The 20,000-nt window shown below is 39.0% G+C and overlaps 1 protein-coding gene across 6 annotated transcripts; it reads right to left on the bottom strand.

The window, feature by feature from the left end:
• LOC101165588 (WD repeat-containing protein 37) lies at positions 1-19,972 on the bottom strand. Of its 6 annotated transcripts, none has more exons than XM_020711301.3 (16): positions 19,616-19,741; positions 17,204-17,369; positions 12,307-12,403; positions 11,990-12,085; positions 11,821-11,885; positions 11,403-11,452; positions 9,393-9,462; positions 8,686-8,821; positions 8,476-8,547; positions 7,187-7,231; positions 6,998-7,074; positions 6,544-6,781; positions 6,016-6,157; positions 3,479-3,613; positions 3,001-3,115; positions 1-2,730 (listed from the first exon to the last, which is right to left on the bottom strand). In XM_020711301.3, the coding sequence occupies exons 2-16, from the start codon at positions 17,339-17,341 to the stop codon at positions 2,599-2,601; spliced, it is 1,608 nt and encodes a 535-aa protein (XP_020566960.1). In that variant the 5' UTR covers positions 17,342-17,369; positions 19,616-19,741; the 3' UTR covers positions 1-2,598. The 6 variants fall into 6 exon arrangements, with proteins under 6 accessions (XP_020566960.1, XP_078790523.1, XP_078790524.1 ...); XM_078934397.1 differs by having other exon boundaries at positions 6,544-6,778; XM_078934398.1 differs by lacking the exons at positions 17,204-17,369; positions 19,616-19,741 and adding an exon at positions 14,160-14,184.
• Between the last annotated feature and the right edge of the window lie 28 nt (positions 19,973-20,000).

The raw sequence follows: 20,000 nt of genomic DNA, 5'->3' as shown, positions 1-20,000 counted from the left end.
TCAAATACCCACACAAAGTCTTTATTTTTATTCCTCAAACACAGGCTTGTTCCTCATCACACAGCTGCAATTCAAACTGCAGTGGATGTTTTTTTCTGGAGAAACAAGTTGTGCTGTTTGTTCTACATCCATCACATAAAAGACTGTTACCACAGAGCAGCAACACTTTCACACACTTCAACAAGCTGCATTTCTGAAAACTGATGCTGTGAAACGTGGGGAGAGACGTTCTTTCGTCCAGAAGATTCAGTTGTGACAGAAGATGCAGATAAATGAGCAGTTCAGACAGAAAAAGAAGAGCTCTGCACTTCCATCCATCACAGGGATGAAGGATCAGCTCAGTTTGACATCAAATTAAAAAAAAAAAACATGAACCAACATCAGTTATGAAGCAACAAAACAGTTTTATATGAAACAGCTGCTGCTGAAATTGTACTCAGTGTTCTTCTATTTGTTTATCTCATACAAATGTTACACTTTCAAAATAAAAGCAGGATTACATTTTTAACCATTTCTGCTGTTTGTGTAGTTCAATCACTTTAGATTAAAAAAAAAACATTTGAATGGTTTTGTTTTGTTAAAGACATTTATTTCTTTAAGCTGCAAAAGGCAGCGGTGAAGTGGGAGCAAAGCACAAACACAAAAGCTGTGTGTGTCTACAAAAGTGAGTAGATATTTCCTCTGAAGACAAGTGAAAACATTCAGCTCTGAAGGAAAACGCTGAAAAATCTGAACTTCAGTTGGCATGAATGAGGTGTGACTGCACTTCCACCTGGCCTCACCGATGCAGTGATGACATTCATCAAAATGCACACTTTGATCTGATTACAACTGAACTCTTTCCCACAAACACAATCAAACGTACTTCTTTCGTAAACGCAGCTTTGGCTGAGAGCTTCAATGAACGGGTGACAGTCAACGCATCATTTGGCTGCTCAAAAACTGACTTTAGTACCAAAAAAATGATGATAATAAAAACTCTGGAAACACTTCAAGCACAAAAAGGAGCCGCGACAAAATACAAACGGTAAAGTTCTGTTCATTGGAGTGTTGGCGTAACAGCAGAAGCGTCTGAGGGAATCTCTTCTCATCAGGAAAGCTGCATTTATAAATGCAGCTTTTGTTGACCTAAATCCTTTTTTGGTTAATAATACGCAGAAATGAAAGTCATCTGCATTTCTAAAGACATCACTGTCTGCTGAATTATTTGTATTTTAGTTTCATGAAATCTCAACACCAACGTTGTACATTTCCTATACGTTTCTGGATGCATGGAGAAAGCTTGGAGTCATTCAAAACCTTTTTCTTAAGTGCTGGAAACTATTTTACATTCTACATTAAAGTGAACATTTGAAATTGAGCTTTTTTTGTTCTATATATATCCTAAAACCTTGGCTTACTTTTTACAGTTTAAGTGAATTTAGCATTTTATTGAGCTATTTCTTTTTTAGCATTTTGTGACATTTGGTTTCTTACAGGTTTATTGTTCACTTCAGTGTCTCAGCATTTAGAAAAAGCATTTGCATTTGCATGTTTGTTGCTATTTTAAGTTTTAATTTATCAGTTCTTTTAGGTTAACATGGTTTTTAACAAATAATGTAGCATGCATGCATTATTCTGATGTCCTCCACTTTATTCAACAAGTTTTTAGTAAAATGTATTTTTGAAATATTTATATTTTCTGCAGTTTTTTGGGGTTTATTCTGGCATTTTGCACATCATTTACCATTTTTAGCAGCTAATAGGACTAGTCAGTAAACTAAACACTTATTTAATTATAATTCAGCAGCTTTTCAGTGCTCTTTTACTTTGAAATGCTAAAGTTGCAGAAGTTCTTAAGGCTTCAAATTAAATGAAGCCTTTCAGGTTTTCTGCCAGTTTACTCAAAAAGTGCCTGAAATACATGTTTACTTTAATCAGGAAACAAGGCAGGTTTGAATACATTCTCTTTTTTTACGTTTATGGGGAAATAATCGTTCACAGACATCAAACTAAAGGAAACTCACTGATTTTTTTTTAACTGTTAAAGAAACCAACATTTTTATTCCCCTAGCCTTACAGGCAACGTCTTTTAGAAAATAAAAAAAGTAACATTCGTGGTTATAAGGACACCAGAACTTCTGCAGACAACATCAGGACAAAGAAGAGATTTCAAGTCAAGCAGGAGCTCTTCCAGAAGATCATGGAGTCACTTTCTTTTAAAGCAGCAGAATGCTGTCACAGTTTCAAAGCTTTAGCTGAAAACTCTTACATTATTTTTCATGTTTTGGACTTTGTTTTTGTGCTTTTCTTCTATGATTGGCGCAATTGTTTATTTGGTTTGTTGTAGATACAGAACAACTAGAAATACGTTTCCATGGCAGCTGAGAGGGGCAGATGTGACGGGCAGAAGTCCTGGTCCGGACTGGCTCCAGAGTTTGGGGTGGGCCGTTTCTAAGGGAGCATTGAGGATGAAAAACATCTCCTCTGTGGGCTCAAATGAAAGCAAATGTTCTTCTAAATGCAAACCGTCCGTCTTTCAAGCTAACGGGAAGGAGTCTGACGCAAACACAGACTATGGGTGGAGCTTCAGTGCGAGCTGAAAGGATCAGGATGAGCTCATTTCTCCTGCAGCAGGGCGGGGATGTTGATGTTCCAGCCGATGGCCTGCCGGTCAAAGCCGCAGGTGAACAGGTTGCAGGTGGTGTTGTCTTCACACCAGATGGAGCAGCAAACCATACGGCGGTGACCCTGAACAAAAGACATCAAACCAAAGCTAAACGTGAAACTTGTTGAGTTTCAGGTCTCTGCATGAATGGACTGATTAACAAACACTTCAATTAAGAATAAATGATCAAATCATTTTACAGCAACTATTAAACTTCTTTTTTCTATTAAGAGGCTGAAAAATAAGAATTAGTCTAAAAGTACTATGTGAAGACAGGCACATCTGAAATAGCCTTGAGGGTCTCCAGAGGCTGTGTTGTGTGCTCCAGAATTGAAACAGGTAATCTGCCTGACCTGTCTGTTGCTTCTGGGGAGTCGAGCCAGTCGGACCCCAGACATGTCGAACAGCCGGACCTGCCGATTGTCGTGAGGAAGAGCGATGATTTTCTGGTTTACAGAGACGCTGATCCTGAGCAGAAGAAGAAGAACACGAGTCTGGATTTCATCTCACAGCAGAAAACAGACAAACAGGAGACTTTTAATCTTCAGTCTGTTTGAATATTCTCCCAAAAAATTGCAATGGCACATCTATACTAGCAGAGGTGACTATAATGCCCCCTACTGGTGCAAGACTGCATGTGCCAGAACAAAAACAACAATGATGAGAAACCATTATTTAAAGGTTTTCTCTCTCTATTTTACATTACTGAAGGATCTCAGAATGATAAAAACACACCTTCACTGTTCCACCATAACTCTTCAGCTACGCTTAAGTGACCACTTTCACACTTCTGCAATCAAAACTCTTGTGTTCACATGTAAGTTTCCTGACCTGTTGACAGCGGAGTCGGTGCGGATGGTTGCTATGGGAGACCTCATGTTTTTCAGGTCCCACACTTTGACGGTTCGATCGTCACTGCCAGACACCACATTATCTCCCACAGTAAAGACGGCAGATGTCACTGTGCTGCAAAAGGAAAAAGACGTGTTTGACTGGGCAGGAATTTCCTTCTTCCAGAATATTTGTTTGAACCTAAATGCATCAAAAAGACCACACAGACTTATATAAAAGACAGCATTTTTTAAACTTTTCCCCCTTTTTTTGTCATTGTAAGCGTTAGCTTGGATGTGAGAATTACTTTCTGGTCACCAAGACAAGAGATGCCAAATAAGATTTATAAACTGTTTATAAATTCATTCAAAGAAAAAAATATTGTATTGTTATCAGCTGAAATTTCATTACCAGCTGAAATAATCTTGTCATCTTAAATACACTGCTCAAAAAAATAAAGGGAACACCTAAATAACTCAATATTACTCCGAGTCAGTCAGACTTCTGTGTAATTATTCCTTTCAATTAGGAAGAAACACTGACTATCAATGTCACACCTTTTTGTACAAGTGGAATCGACAACAGGTGGAAATAATAGGCAATCAGCAAAATGCCTCGAACAAAGACGTGGTTCTGCAAGTGATGACCACAGACAACCTTTCCGTCCTTTCTGGCTAATTTCTACAATACAGTGTTGTCACTCCAGCGGTACAAGACATCGTCTACAACCCACACAAGTGGCCCAGGTAGTGCCACTCATCCAGGACAGGAGCTGTGGTAAGAAACTTTGCTGTGTCAGTCAGCAAACCTTAATTCACGTTGATTATTTAAGCACTTCACTAATGTTGAGTGTTGCACATCAGTGAAAGGCTGCCTTTCTCCTCTTCAGAATGCGCTGGAATTACGGTACTACCAGGAGGCAGGCCAGTACACCAGGAGATGGGGAGGAGGCCGTATTGGAGGGCAACAACACTGCATCAGGACCACTACCTCCTCATTTGTGCAAGGAGAAACAGGAGGAGCACTGCCAGAGCCCTCCAAAATGACCTCCAGCAGGCCACAAATGTGCACAGGTTTGCTCAAACTGTTGGAAACAGACTCCATGAGGGGGGTGTGAGGGCCTGACGTCCATAGGTGGGAGTTGTGTTAACAGAACAACACTGTGCAATAGACCAGTGTTTTTCAACCAGTGTGCCGTGGCACACTAGTGTGCCGTGAGATATGGTCGAGTGTGCCGTGGGAAATTGCCCTCATTAACTGATCTAAAAACATTTTCCATCTCCAGGATTTCAGCTCTGTGTTCATCCAAACAGGCCCTGATAAAACACTGAGGAGTTAGGAATATAAAAGATCATAAAATACTTTTTCTTTGCATTTATTTTATTTTATTAAAGACATTTTGATAAGAATGACGCGATTCAGCTGCACCTTCGGCTGTATTTTAGAAACGTCCCGTCCCTTTAACTGTCTCCACCAATCATTCTTGAAGGCTTAATCACATGTCATCAGTCTGACCAATCAGAAGTGCTTAAAGTCTTCACTTCCTTGTCCCGATTTAGCTCGTAAAGTCGCTCAGTTCTAAAAAAAATAGCAGCTAAAGCTCGTCTTTAGCGGTGTAGCTTTCCACAGAATCCGGTATCAGACCGTGGAACAAGTGAACAAAACAATGAAGCTCCGAAAAGCAATCTCCGGCCGTTTTATGCACTACATCTCCCATGATGCATTGGGTTGTGAGAGTGACAGCGCTCAAGGAGATCTGTTGTTAAACGTCTTGAAACCAACGAAAACACATCAAACTTTTTAAATCTTCTAACTTAACTTTTATTGCATCTTTTAGAAAAAAAACAGCTGCAGCTTCCAGCTTTTTCTGCAACAATTATCTCAAAAATGCATGTGAGATTGTGGAGGGGCTGTAGATCAATACAGACTATGAGTTTCTCCTTTTTTTTAAATTTTTGGATGCTGGTGTGCCGCGGGTTTTTTTTTAAGGTTAAAGTGTGCCGTGGCTCAGAAAAGGTTGAAAAACACTGCAATAGAGCACCAATATTGACAAATTTGCCACTGTTGTCCTGTGCTCTTCACAGATGAAAGCAGGTTTACATTAAGTACATGTGACAGATGTGACAGAGTCTGGAGACTCAGAGGAGAACATTCTGCTGCCTGCAACATTGTCCAACATGAGCGTTTTGGCAGTGGGTAAGCAATGGTTTGGGGTGGTATTTCTTTAGAGGGCTGCACAGGTAGGCTGACTAACATTAGATTCTCAGAGCCCTTGTAAGACCATATGCTGGTGCGACTGGCCATGGCTTCCCTCTAATGCAAGACAATGCTAGACTTCATGTGGCTGGAGTGTCAGACTGGCCCACCAGTTCCCCAGACCTGAAATCAATTTGTTCAGGTGTAGGATGTGTTTTAGTAGTGTTCTCATTATTCTTCTTAGCAGAAAATCTGTCAGAGTGGTGTGAAGCCTCAGTTTGCAGCTGTTCTGAGGTATTAACATTTATTAACTAGAAAAAGAAGAATGCAAATCCACTGACTCTGTGTGTCCCTGGAACACGTTGACCGAGTGGATGGACGGGTCTCTGAAGTCCCACAGTCTGAAGGTGGTGTCTCTGGATGAGGTGACCACCAGGCGCTGGGTGGGGTGAGTGCAGCAGTGAGTCAGCTCCTGGTCATGGCCTGAACAAAAACAAAGACACAAGCAGGTAAAAAAAAAAATGGAGATATTTCCCATTAAATCCTTACATCCCCACACTTTTATTCCTGCCCATCTATCCACTCAAAAACATTATTATTTTCTTAAAACAAAATATCTACACATCACTAGTGTAATATGATGTAACAGAGCATAATATACAGTGCCTTGCAAAAGTATTCAGTGTTTGTCCCTTTTGTTGCTTTCATAAATCACTCATGGTCAATAACATTTGTCTTTCCTCACACAAGAAAAATTCTAGAAATTTGCACTTTTTACAAACTCAATGAAACATTTAAGAACTGAACAAATAGGTATGGCATCTTCCTTAACGCAGAACTCAGCAATAGTTCAGGATAAGGTTTCAAACCTGTCAGCGAGTGAACCAGCTCTGAGGTTTCCACGTCATACAAGTTAGCAGATCGGTCCCAGGACGCGGTCACAACCTGCCTGCCTCCAACCAGCCAGTCAGCAGCAATCACCACCCCTTGATGGCTACGCAGCGTGGTGGCCGCCACACGGATGGACGGGCAGTCGATCGGCCCCTCTACCTCGCAGTCGGGCTCGTCTTTATCGGAGAAGTCCACGTCGTCTTCACAAGGCGTCTGCTGGAGCAGCAGGAGGAGCAAAGCAGACAATTCAGTCCCTCAAAATCTTCATGAATGTTTGTTTGCAGGCTTGTGAGCAAAATGCAAGACAGAAAAGATCACAGAAATGAAAAGACTTAGATCCAAACTTTAATTTAAAATCTCTGTGCAAGATGATAGAAAATACAAGCAATTTATATAAAACATAGAAAAAACAAAAGTTTTGCTTAAGCTTACACTGACATCCGCCACAGGCTGGGGAGTTGGCAGCTGCACCATGTACCTCCAGATGTGGGCCGTCTGATCTCCAGAGGCTGGAGGAAGGACAAGGGTTTGAGTGACCAATGAGTGGTCACTGTAGGTGATCTGAAGAAAAGAATGAGCTTCTGGCTCTTCTGGAGGGGTGTGTGTTTCATTTGTCTCTACCTGTTAGAGCCATCTGCTCAGTTGGGTGGAACTTGATGGAGTTGACTGCAGAGAAACACAATTTATGTCAAACTTCACCAACATGAAATCCGTCTCATAAGAACAAAAGTTAACTCATCTTTTGTGTTTAACCTCTTGACACATGAATATACTTCCAGCAGTGAAAAATCCCTTTTGCTTTCAAGTAGAGCAGAAGGGGTGGATGCATACTGTATTTGTATCAATGGGCATCAAGGGGTTAAAACCAAAAATGTCAGCAGTGACACCTAAAAAAAAACAACTTTTTGATTTACCATAGATTTTCGGCCATTTATGCGATCAATGTGAATCAACTGAATCTGATCTGGAGAAAACAGCTTTTGAATTGTGCCGTAATGCAGCACTTTACATAACGGCGCATATCGGTGCAAAGCTATTTTCTCTGCGACAGTCGGCGTTGATTCTTTAAGCACTTTACTAATGTTAAGTGTTGCGTATCGGTGAAAGGCTGCTGTTCTCTTCAGAATCCGCTGGAATTACATTAATTGCTTAAACGGTTGAAGAGTTACAGTAGTTGAAAGAACATCAACACTGCACCTAAAACTCCTGTTTCAAGGGTTAAAGCCTCGCTCCCATGAAAATGGTGGTTTTGGCGTTTTAAACATGTTTTCCAGTACTTTTCTTGGGCTGGAGGACATACATAAAGAACATTACTACTAAAACTGTGTTTCTGAGTATTGAAATTGTGCTGAATCTGAAGCAGATGAAAAACATGCTGCTTAAAAAAGCTTGTAGTTTCTACATGCAAACTACAGTTGGCAGGCCACAAGCTCCGTGCTCCGCTCCATTGTGATGCATCCACTGGCAGACAAACAGATCCATGTACCTCTTTGTTTTCCTCTTTCAAGCTGGCATCTGGTTATAAACGGTACAGCTGGATAACTCCAATATTGCTCACCCTTTTTGTTGCGACAGTAATATTAGTTTGGGGTTGTGAAGGCTAGAGCAAGACTGTCTAAACAAAGGGATGATGGGAAGTGAGTGGAGGCTTACTTCCATGCCAACAGTCCCACCCACAACTCAGAGGTAAATTTCTGATGAACTCTTGCTGCTCTGCAGAAACTATGTCCTAGAAAACGACACAGACTTTTTTAATTTGCCTAAAACCCGCGTGATCATAATTTCAAGACCAATGGGAATGCTTTTTAAAAAGTTCAAAAGCTGATTAGAGAGCGACTTTAAGGAAAGAATAGAAGCTTCCCTGAAGTAAATCCACATCATCTTTGAAAAAACACTATATTTTTAATCACCTGATCCTTGATGACCTGTATATCTCAGGAGGCACTTTCCCGTCTCGATGCTCCACAGCATGGCAGTGTGGTCTGTCGGAAGAGATCACAGACATAACACTGAACTGATCAAACAAGTTCCAAATAGCAAAACAGAAAAACAAAAAATCATACATACATCACAAAATGAACAAAATGCACAGAGGAAACAGGCTGTAAGGATAAACAAACCCGCAGATGCAGTCCCGAGCACCACAGGTTGGTTCCTGGTGACGCTAAGGTCCCAGATGCCGTCCCTGTGACCGACATACTCCTTAACCAACTGGCAGACCGCCCTAGCTGCAGTTGCTTTGAAACTGGACACAATCTGACACAGACAGCAGAGTTAGCATCAAATCCTGGAAAGTTTCTGAAATGAACAGGGGACCAGGGTTCATACATCTTCAATAAAACTGGATTTTTGTCCCCAGTTTAAAGTTCTTCTATGAAACTACAGCTTTGTTTTTTGCTTAAAGATAAATTAACGTAATAAAGCGCAAAGGAATCAGATCATTTTGATTTGAAATCTTTTTTTCAGAGGTGTAGGAACCCTGGTGAGGTGAAGGGAAAAAGCGGGTCAGCAGAACCAAGGATCGCTGAGGAACAGGAAGCTTTGGTCTCTGAAAATGGTCAAATAAATCTTTATTGATGTTTGCTTTAAGCTCCTCTATCATAGCTGCTCCACCCCCCACATTAATGCCTAAAGAGCTTTAAAAACAAACACCATCAACACAAGAAATATTCAGATCTGCAACAAAAATACCAAGGCAAAAGTCAAAGCTTTTGTTTTTAATTACAGATGATTAATCTGTAGGCAAAACCAAATCAAATCTAGCGGGGGAGAAACAGGTCAGTAATTCTGTTAAATCAGACGAGTCAAAGTTGGATCTGGTGTTTACATTGAAGATGGGAATGATACAAACAGGACTGCGGCTTCGCTTTGGACACAGACCGCTAAATAAGTTCCAACTGAAAGGAAGGAGGAGAGCGGCATCACTGAAAAACAATCTCCAGTGGGTCACATGATCGATGTAACCTTACGACATAAAGGTTACAGGAAAAAACAGCGGAAGCTAAGCCTGATGGGAACTGGTGGTGTTCAATGGTTGAGGGTTGTTGTGATGAGAAACGGTTAGGTGAGGGGTTTCCGATGATGCAGTGTTGATGTCCAAATGAATTCAAACACAAACTTCAGTCATGTTCAAAAGCAGCAATGGGGGTGTGGGAGGGGTCTGAGAAGGTTAAGGTCTACAGCTGCAGAATATGCTTTCAGTGAGTGATTGGGGGGACTGCAGTGCAGTGGGCGGTCTGCCCCGTCCACATCAGCATTCGGCTCATTTTAATAAAGGATTATGAGAAAATCAAATCTGACAGACTGTTCATCAAGAACATTTAAGAACATAGATCCACTAAAAATTATAAATGTTCCCAAAGGTGCTCTGTCTGCCATATTCCTTTGATAACACACCTCCATAAGCTTAGCAGGGAGGTGAAGAGGATTAGCAAAAAGGAGGCACCTGAGCCAGCAAAGCTACTATTCTGACAGAATAGAGATTTAGTTCAAACTGGCTTATGAAAAACCAGGGAGAACCAGGAAGTAGCTTCTACAAGGCTTTACTCCTTTTACAGGTCCGTTTAAAGTTCCATTTTTTTCAGCAGTTTATACATAAAGACGCACTCCAATCATTTCTGATCTTTTGTAAAAGGATTCCCGTTGGTCTTTTAGCTGTAATTCTTATCCAAAATCAAAAATCCCTGTGTTGGTTTCTAGGACATAGTCCTTGCAGATTGGCAGTAGTTATTTAGAAATTCGACTGTGAGTGGTGGGTGGAACCCCTGGCACTGAACAACCCGCCCTCACTTTACAATGTGGCCAGATGCTTTGTTAACACTTTCTCCCGCTAGCTTACAAACCCTCATACCTCCAACCTAACATTACCGGAGCTACAAAAATGGAGAGAAGTGTGCTGAGCCAGATTCCAGCTCAGATGAGGAAAACAGACGTTCATGGATGTTGTCTGCTCCTGATTCACAACGATTTAAATAATAATTAAACAATTTTTAGGTCAACTTTATTTTTTTATATAAATGTCGTCCATGATCAGAAAAATGCCGAAAGAGGACTAATAGACAATTTTTTGTTGTTGCACCAGTAATATTATGCTGACTGTGTGAGGGGCTGTAAGCTAGCAGGAGAGCACGTAAACAAAGGGATGATGGGAAGTGAGGGGGGGCTTCCTCCTCACCAACAGTTCCGCCAACAACACAGAGGTGAATTTCTAATGAACTCCTGCTGCTCTGCAGAGACCATGTCCTAGAAAAAGAACACAGGTTTCTTGATTTCCCCTAAAAATGGCCTAATCCTAATTACAATTAATTATTCTGAATTAATGAATTAAAAGACCACTGGGAATGCTTTTAAAATAGATCAAAAGATGATTGAAGTGGGACTTTAAGGCTGGTCTGAATAGGCCTAAGTTTTTCCTCAGGGTTTCTTTGTTTTCTGTCCATGTGGACTCTATTCTGTCCAGGTAGAAATAAAAAGCTAAAGCTCGTGAACTTTTTGGAGCAATCTTCCTGAGGACAAAATTACCCAAAAAGTTCAAATGCGATGTGGCCAAATGGTTTTCCCGCAGACCACACACTCCACTGAGTCCCAGCTAAGCAATGACCCAAAGCAGCCACCAAATGCTCCGCCTCCTTGAATGAACTATTCTTCAAAGCATGAAAAGCATTTAGGAAAATGGCTGCTTTGTGTTACAGATGTCTCCACAGTGTACCATTATGTGAAGGCCAACAAGGAGCCAAATCAAAACCAAAGAGGCGCAACTGAAAAAGCCTTGTTAGTGAGATAAAAGAAGTTGAGTCTTATCTCACACAGAAACAGACAGAAAAGCTCAAACTCCTACATTTGAATGACCAAGTCTCTGGGGGAGGAAGGTTCCACCCCCTGGCTGGGCTGTTCATGCATATTGGCACACAAGGGGGAGAAATCAACAAGTTACCCATGAGTCTCCACCCCACAACTCCCAAGTGGTTACGTTGAAGTTGCGGGATCCACCTACTCTGCCGTGGCAAGAATTTGAACGCGGCTACGAGCAAAAGGGCGAAACAGACAGCAATTTGCCTTTTTAACAATGAAAAAAGTCAGTCTGAAGAGCCACAGAACAAAGTTCTGCTCAACATTTTGGGTATTGATTGTAACTCACAGACAGTTTTAATAGAAATCTAAGACACTTCCATAGTTACACAGACTGTACAGCTCATGCAATGTTCCTTCTCCAGAATTTACTGACAGCTTTACAATAGAGGAGACATCATATCTACCTTGCTTGTGGAAGCCTTGTAGGTGGTTTTCAGTTTTTGTGACAGCTGACTGGTACTATGACTTGCTGCACATCAGGAAAAAAAAATCAGAACAAAAAAATTTATTATAAAAGAAGGTCTTTTAAACGTCAATACTTCATTAAAAAAATGTGAACTTTTGTGTTTTAACCTTTGGTTTTAAGAGCTCCTTTGGCTAAATCTGCCCCATCAAAGGTGTGTCCCTCTGCAGCTAAACGCTCATTCAGAGTCTCGATGTCCCTTCGTACTGAAAGCCAAACATGTACATTACAAACACATCATGCATGTAAGAAGTTCGGTTTATTTACAGGAGTGTGATGTAAAACTCTCTAAAAAAATGTAATCAGAAATATAGAAAAACTCCAGTGTCACTGCTGTGGAAGAGGAGCTTTGATAATTAATGACGTTCAGAACAATAGCATAGGTTCACATATAAACATTTAACAACATAGCTTAAAGTTAACTTACATTCAATGTTTTCTAAGTAGAGGTTTTCAAATTCTCTCTCGATCTGACTGAACAGGTCCAGCAGATTGCTGCGCAGCGACGGAGGCAGTTTGGAGTCCTGCAGGAGGAAACAGGAGAGTCCGGACAGACACAAAAGAAAAAAAAGGCTTTTATAAAACCAGAGCTGATGGATTACAGACACAAAATGTAACACATGTACATAAAAACCACAAGTAGACCTTCAGCTTTACTAGCTTGTTGTGTCTCCCATAATTTCAAAAATACAGAACCAAACCTGCTGTTTCACAACACACGCACAGACTCACACTTCTAATAGGATATAAAACAATGATTATTAAGTCTTGTACAGCTGAAACAAGCTACAGATTCTCAGAAATATAAACAACATTTAACCAAAGCAGTTTTCTATATAAAGCCAAAGGAACACAAAGGTTATTACAGCAACAAATCAAAAAGATTTACCACGAAAAAAAAAGAAAAAAAAAAAGAGTTCTAGTTTGAGGCTTATACAGGTATCTATGAAATCTTCCAAAAGAGAAAAAAGCAGCAAAGGAGAAAAGTACATCTGTGCAGGCTCCTTTCAAACATCAGTGTGGATAAAAGACGTACATTCAGACTTAAACTTCACTGTACACTCAAAGATGGAACAACAATAAATCCCTATAAAATGCCTAAAACACCTGAGTTTGTACGGTTCTATCAGACAGCTCCACAAAAATATTTACAGGATTTAACATTCATATCCTCTCAAAGAAAGTCTGGATTTTGCTGCAGGAAGGAAGGCAATAAGGACTGAAGATGACATTTCTGCAGGACTTGTATGAAAAAAAAAAACATTTAAAAAAACCACATGTGCCACAAAAAAAAAAAAAAAAACTAAAGAATACAATGACATATTTTTGTCTTTAGCCATTTTAAAAAGATTTATTACCAAAAAAAGGAAATTCAATAATTCCACAAAGTTGCTGCAGAGTCTGTTTTTGTTCGTTCTTAAATATCTTTACAAGCAGCAGTTCATTGTAAAAAATAAATTATATATATATATATATATATATATATATATATATATATATATATATATATATATATATATATATATATATATATATATATATATATATATATATAAAAAACAAGACATAGCTCATCCTTTTTTCAGCCTTTAGTTTCCCTTCAGGAAAGTTTCTGGCTTTCTAAACCCCCCCACCATAAAGATGGGTGGGGGTGCTTGCTTTTGTGCCACATGATGAAAACTGTGGAAGAGGTGACTTTAGTGGAAACTGCTGAAGGGTCAAAATATGACCATTATACAACAGCTTAAAAACACAGATACGTTTGCTGGCCAAAGTTTGAACTAGTTATAAAGCAACTTCTTTTCCCTACTTTAATTCTCAATTCATAAATAACGTTATTAAAGTTAATTTTCAGCAAAATAAACTTAAATCAAAGCAGGCTTTTACAGCTTATGGTAAACCATTTCAGCATGACACAGAAGTTGAGTACCGGTAAACATTTTCTAATTATTACAGGCTAAAAAAACAAAACAAGCATTTCTGCTGCTGCGACTTGGAAATTGAACTTTCTCACATTGTATTTATAAAACTACCATATTTATTTGAATAGTTTTTAGGATTAGTTTAAGCTACATATTGTTGGTTACTTAATTGGATGTAAATCTAGCTACTGTAGTTACTACAGAAAGATCAAGAAATCACTCATTTTCAAATCAGGGGGGAAATAACAATGGACACCCAGCCTCACCTCTAACAGAACCTAAACTACTAAACAATGGAGTGATCTAACATCTATTTCGATCTTTACACTATTGTCTGACACACAGACCTGAAACTTACCTCCATGCGTGGGACGGATTCCAGATTTTCAGAGGACTGGAACCACCAGAGCAAAAAACAGTCATGAGGAAGCGTTTCCAATAGAAAAGGTGGTTTGTAAAAGTTTACATACAAAACAGCCCCATCCTTTTTCTGCTGGTTTGGACAATAGCAGATTGAGCTTTTGTAATAAAGCAGCTATAGGCTAGTAGTAGAATAAAAGTAGAAATATAAAACTACTGAGTGGTCATTTGATTAAATACATGTAAAAAATAAACAACAACAAAAACATACAATAGAGAAATCCCATAACTGAAAGCATCAGTCTGTAATAAAAAGAAATAAACTCCATAAATCTAAGCGACTTGACATTCCATGACGGTAATGATTACAAACTTAAGGCTTTTATGCTGTACATTTAAATAGTTTCAAATGGTAAATAGCGTATACTTGTAAAGCACTGTTTTTTCTTCCTCAATGGCCCAAAGCTCCTTAAGGTCACGGTCCCATTTACCCGTTAACACACACATCCATCCACTCACTGATGCTGAACTCTGGCACCAACCTTCCACCAGAGGCAAGGTGGGGTTCAGTGTCTTGCCCAGGAACACTTCGACATATGAGCAGGCAAGGCGGGAATCAACCTGCAATTTCCGACCAGAGGTCGACCGCCCTACCACTGCACCACAGCCGACCCGTCCCACAATCATCAGATGGACCAAACAAAACCAACTCACAGAAATGCTGGATTTCTTTGGGTTTTATGTTGGTGTTGTGACATTTCTTCAAAATGTTCCCTGAAAACCCCCGGGAGAAAATATTTATCGTTTCAGCAACAGGGTGGGGGGATTCTTGTTTAGCTTAGTTTAGTTAAAACAAAAATAAAAAAATTATCAGAATAAATGCTAAATTATAAAGGCAGCTTTTCAATGACCAAATTGTTCTGTCTGCTGATGCAGACAAATGTCAACAGGGATTATTCCTTCACCTCTCTACCAGTTATTGCTTCTTCTCTGCTGCACATCACTTCCTGTTACATTTACGTAACATGTAGTAGAAGGAAAATTAGTTTGAGTTAAAGTATTCCAGAGTCACTTAATAGGGAGGATTGAGGACAGCCAGCTGTGTAGCTTTACAAACTTTGTCAGTTTCTGTATCTGTAACTTGTTGCTATGGAGGTTTCCATGGAGGACAGGGACCCACATGGAGCCTTGTTGGTGTTGAAGGCCAAACAGCAGAAAACACTGATCGTGTCCACCTGAAAACTCCAGTGACCTGCTTCCAGCCTTCCACCTGTGAGAGCTGTGCTTTATTTTTACAACGTAAAATCCATTTTATCTGTGTTAGGATGAAAAATGCATAAAACAACGTGGAGACACTTTGTTTTTACATCCTTAACAATGACTTGTGGAGTCATGGAGGCTTTGATATAAAGGAGAATGTTCATGCAGATCAGAGCAGTCTTCTGTGACAGAAAACCAGAAGTACATAATGCTAAGCTCTTAATCCTGCATTGGTCCTTCATGCAGAAGTAAAAGAAGTGCTGTTTATCTGAAATAAAACCGTTTTTAAAAACTTCTGGATGCTGACTTCAGGAACAGCAGCTCCGATTTTCTTTTCCCCATCAGAAGGCTTAGCTCTGTCCTGATGGACATTTACACAGCAATGCTAAAGAAGCTCAAAAAGTATAAAGTAGACAACAACAGGTATTTCTGAAAGTCTGAGAGGAATGACTCAGCTAATGTCAGCAGGATATGGAGGACGATCACATGACACCACACTGACAAATGAGGAACAGTTCCATCTGCAACAAGCAACTACTGTAGGATGTTTCTGCATGGAGAATATGATAGCAGCCTGACTTATTGGTGCTCCTTTTTTACTTTCAAAATTAATTTCTCCAAAAATAAAACTAACCACAAACTAAATCCACATCTGCTCGTGGTCACTTAGCTTAATCTTTTTGAAACTTCCTTCAACTTAAGTACTGAACTATATTTTTTTTTTTAAGTTTTCGTAGACCCAAACATTTTCATTTTGTATTTTAGTGTTTCTTAAACAATGTGTCTAGTCCTGTTTTTCCAGTCACCAGGAGTCAGTCCTGTTGTTGGAGGTTAGCTTGAGTAATGTTTTTCTGACACAACCACATCTCAACTTCTCTGTTTGCTCTCAGTTTTCTCTATTTTTGAAGTAAATCACTTGTGTTGTCATTTTGGTGGACTGCTAGACTATAGGGGTCTGGAACCTGTGGTCCGCAGGCACATGAGGCTCTTTTACCCCTCTCCATGGTGTCTCTCTGGCTAAAGACAAATAAAATAATAGTAATTTTCAAGAGTAAAGGCTACTAAATTAACAAATCTAAATTAAATGTAGGCTAAGTTAACACATTTATGGCTGAGCTGCACCTAAAAATAGGATGAATTATATAAAAGGCTTTTTACATCTCTGTTGACATCAAGAGGCCATGTTCACACTGCTCTTTCTCTAGAACGCACAGATATCTAACACTAAGCAAAATGGCTAGTAGCTATCTACATATGTTCAGGTTAACAGCAGCAGGAAGGTGGAAATATAATGACAGCTTACAAAAGCAGACCTAAGGTAGAACAAGAATAAATGTCTTTTGTTTTTTTTTATCTGTAAACTGATGATCTGAGCTGTTTTGAGCTGTATAATAGACACTCGTTAGCAGAGCAAAAACAGTCACAAAGCACTTGACCTGTGTGGGACCAGACCCTAAAGCTTGATCCAATCCAGCCAAACGAAAACAGCTATTTATCAATCAATACTGCATTAAACGCGTCATTATCACGCCAGTGTCAACGTAAACCATTATGTGTCCTCTAAACGGCTGCTTTCACACATAATTGGCTTAGGCTTACAGCCAGGGGGCTTACAGTTGCAGAGAGCAACAGCAGGACAGCAAGCTAATCACGACACAGAGAGGGCAGCTTGACATTTCCAGACAAGCAGCTGGCGACAAATGAGGCATTATAAATAAAAATGCTACACACTGTGGTCTTGCGCTGTAGTGTGACTAGTTTTTCAGTGTGAATCCGTGTTACCTGCCCCTCCAGTATGTCTCTCTGCAGGCCCAAACGGTCCTGTTCGGTGCTGTTGGTCCTGCGGATGGACAGACTGTGAGACTTCCTCTTCTGCTTCACCTGGCGGGCAGCAGAGCTGCTCCCACTCTCCACCGGCATCCCCCCGTCCGAAGCTGATGTAACCAGTCTGGAAAGAAAGGTCACGATGGAGAAGGCAGGCTAAAACCCTCAGGAAGTGCATATTTCCCTCATCAACCGCAGTCGGAGGAAAACACAGACAATTTCAGCCCGGGCTGTGTTCTTTGGCAGAATCAAAGTGTGAATGTGTGAAGCCACAGAGTGAATGAGTGGGAAACACAGTGTTTCTTAGCATATGTGCAGCACAACCCTCCGTCAGGGTGATATGGTGACACATAAGGGATTTAAAGTGAGAAGCAATATTTATCACTGCAGGAAATGCTGCTGTTGACAACAGAAACATTGGAACAAAAGTGCAACAAATGGGAGGGAAAAACACTTTAAACATTGTAAAATCCAGACTATATGCAGAACATCTGCAAATTAATGCAATCAAATAAGTCAAGGTATTTTTCAACTAAATTAACAGGAGAACAGTAATGTTTCCTTTTTTCAAAAGCTTTAATTACATTTATAGCACAATTGCCAGATTTATTTTTAATATTAGTGATCGTTTGAAGTGTTTGCTTGTGTTTAAAAATAAACTATGATTCATGACAAGAGTAAATTCAGGAGGAAAGAGCAAAATATCATCGCTTTCAGTTTGGCTGTGAAGATCCGAGTAAACCAGATTTAGTCAAGAAAATACAAATAATTCACTCAAGTTAAGTAAGAAGCCAATCTAATGTTGACCCAAGTGCGAGTAAACACTAAAAGTCAAATAGATAATATTAACAAAAAAAAAAAAAAAAGCATGAGACAGTAACCTTTTGAACCAAATATTTAATCTTTTGTTCAAGTTCATCTGGCAAAAAAACAATGTAAACATGTTTTTCTTTCTAACAAATAATGCAAATAAGATTGTTTTGTTTGCAGGCTTACTGGTAACAATAATGCTTTTCCTGGTGTTTAGAATAAATGATGAGAACAAATACTTGTTAGATGAATGTAGCCCAAAACTGAATATATCAAGTATGGCACAATAATTCCTTTTCTTCAAAAAGTTACTGACGTGTAACTAGTTACTGCTTCCAGCACCATGTTTCATTTGGTGACTCCTTGGTAATTAATCTTTTACTTTAATAAACTTGTTCATCATTTTAATGATGTCACATTTGTAACAAAAATACATTTTTCTGAGATTGCTGATTAGGCTCATGAAAAATATGCCAACACCAAGTCTCTCTAATGTTGAAATTTAGTTAAGTTGAAAGTTGGTAGAAATGATCCATTTCAACATGCTGTTTTTTTGCTTGGTCGCATATAAAATTAACACCAGCATTTTGGTATATATCCATACTCAAAAGAAGATAACAGAGAATTCAAAAGGTTTCAATTTTAGAATCAATCTTTTTCCTTTTTTTAAATGCAAAAATTACTTGAGAAATGTATTTTCTTTTAAAGAAATTTCGTACATCTTGCTTAAAAAATTATTAGTTTTATATTCAGGATTTATCGTTTTGTTTCTAAGTTTGTGTATCTTAGATCTGTTAATATCACTTATTAGTACTAAGTAAATAACTTAATATGTAATCATGTTGAATCACAATCAAATGCTAAACTTGTGAATTTAAGTCAAATAAAAAATATCAGAAGCAGTTTTTAAAAACTCGAAATCTTTCCTGACATGTTCAGCTCTGCAGCCCATCCCACAACCAGCAATGTTTCTCACCAATTCAGAAGCTAAACAGCTTTTCCCATCAGTATCATGAAATGCAGAAAAGGGGGACATTTCTCACAGAAGAAAAATAAAAAGACAGAATTCTCTACTTGTGCTAAATTCAGTTTAAAAAATCTTTATTTAAATGTCTAGATTGACATTTCAATATTATTTTAAGAATTCGCACGGTTTTTTTTATCTCTACGTGTTGTGTTTGCTAACATAAAACCGCTGTTTTGAACAGACAAATTCTGGATAATCGGTAGTAGTATGTAATTATAAAACTATAATGAAAGAAATTAATTAATAATATGACCCAAAGGTCAGGGTCATTCCAGACATTTTGAAACTCCTAGCGTCTCGAAATGTACAAAAACACAAGTACAATACTTTTTGATATTGCAAAAAAAGAAATAACAATAAAAACCCAAATTAGTGGGTGTAGAGACAGATGTTTGTGAGACCAAGTTCGTTCCTGAGCGATGCTAAACAAGCTAAGCAGCTAGCGATGTTCCTGTTAGCAGGCAGAGGCGCTAACAGGCTAAAGATACGGGCAAGCTGTCAAAGAACAAACAAAAAAATAGACACAAACTCACCAGAAACTCTACAAACATAGGCTTTTATTCCAGGACGCAGTGTTTAAAGTTTCCTCGGCTACCATTATCTTCAGTGGGGCACCGTTAGAGGCTCCGAAACGATAACGAAGCCAATTCCGGTCTGAGGATTTTCGCAATAAAAGGCCAAAAGAGCCACCAGGATATTTGATGCTTTAATGTTTTTTCAATATTTTCAAAAGACAATAATTAAATTAAATGTGTAAAGTCTAGTAAAAAAGTTCAAATTTATTTGGGTTAAAAACCTAACTTACTTTAAAAATGTTAAACCTTTAAACACAAAATTTGTGACATTTGTGACAGAATTAACCTCATCTTCTAAAAGAAAAAATCAAAGGCAAGATAAAGGTGTACTCATTTTTTAGAA

Source organism: Oryzias latipes, chromosome 17 (genome assembly GCF_053564925.1).
Source record: "Oryzias latipes strain Hd-rR chromosome 17, Olatipes_Hd-rR_3.1".
Lineage (NCBI taxonomy): Eukaryota > Metazoa > Chordata > Actinopteri > Beloniformes > Adrianichthyidae > Oryzias > Oryzias latipes.
The sequence above is the reverse complement of the archived record's forward strand: the minus strand, read 5'-3'. Positions and strand labels throughout refer to the sequence as shown.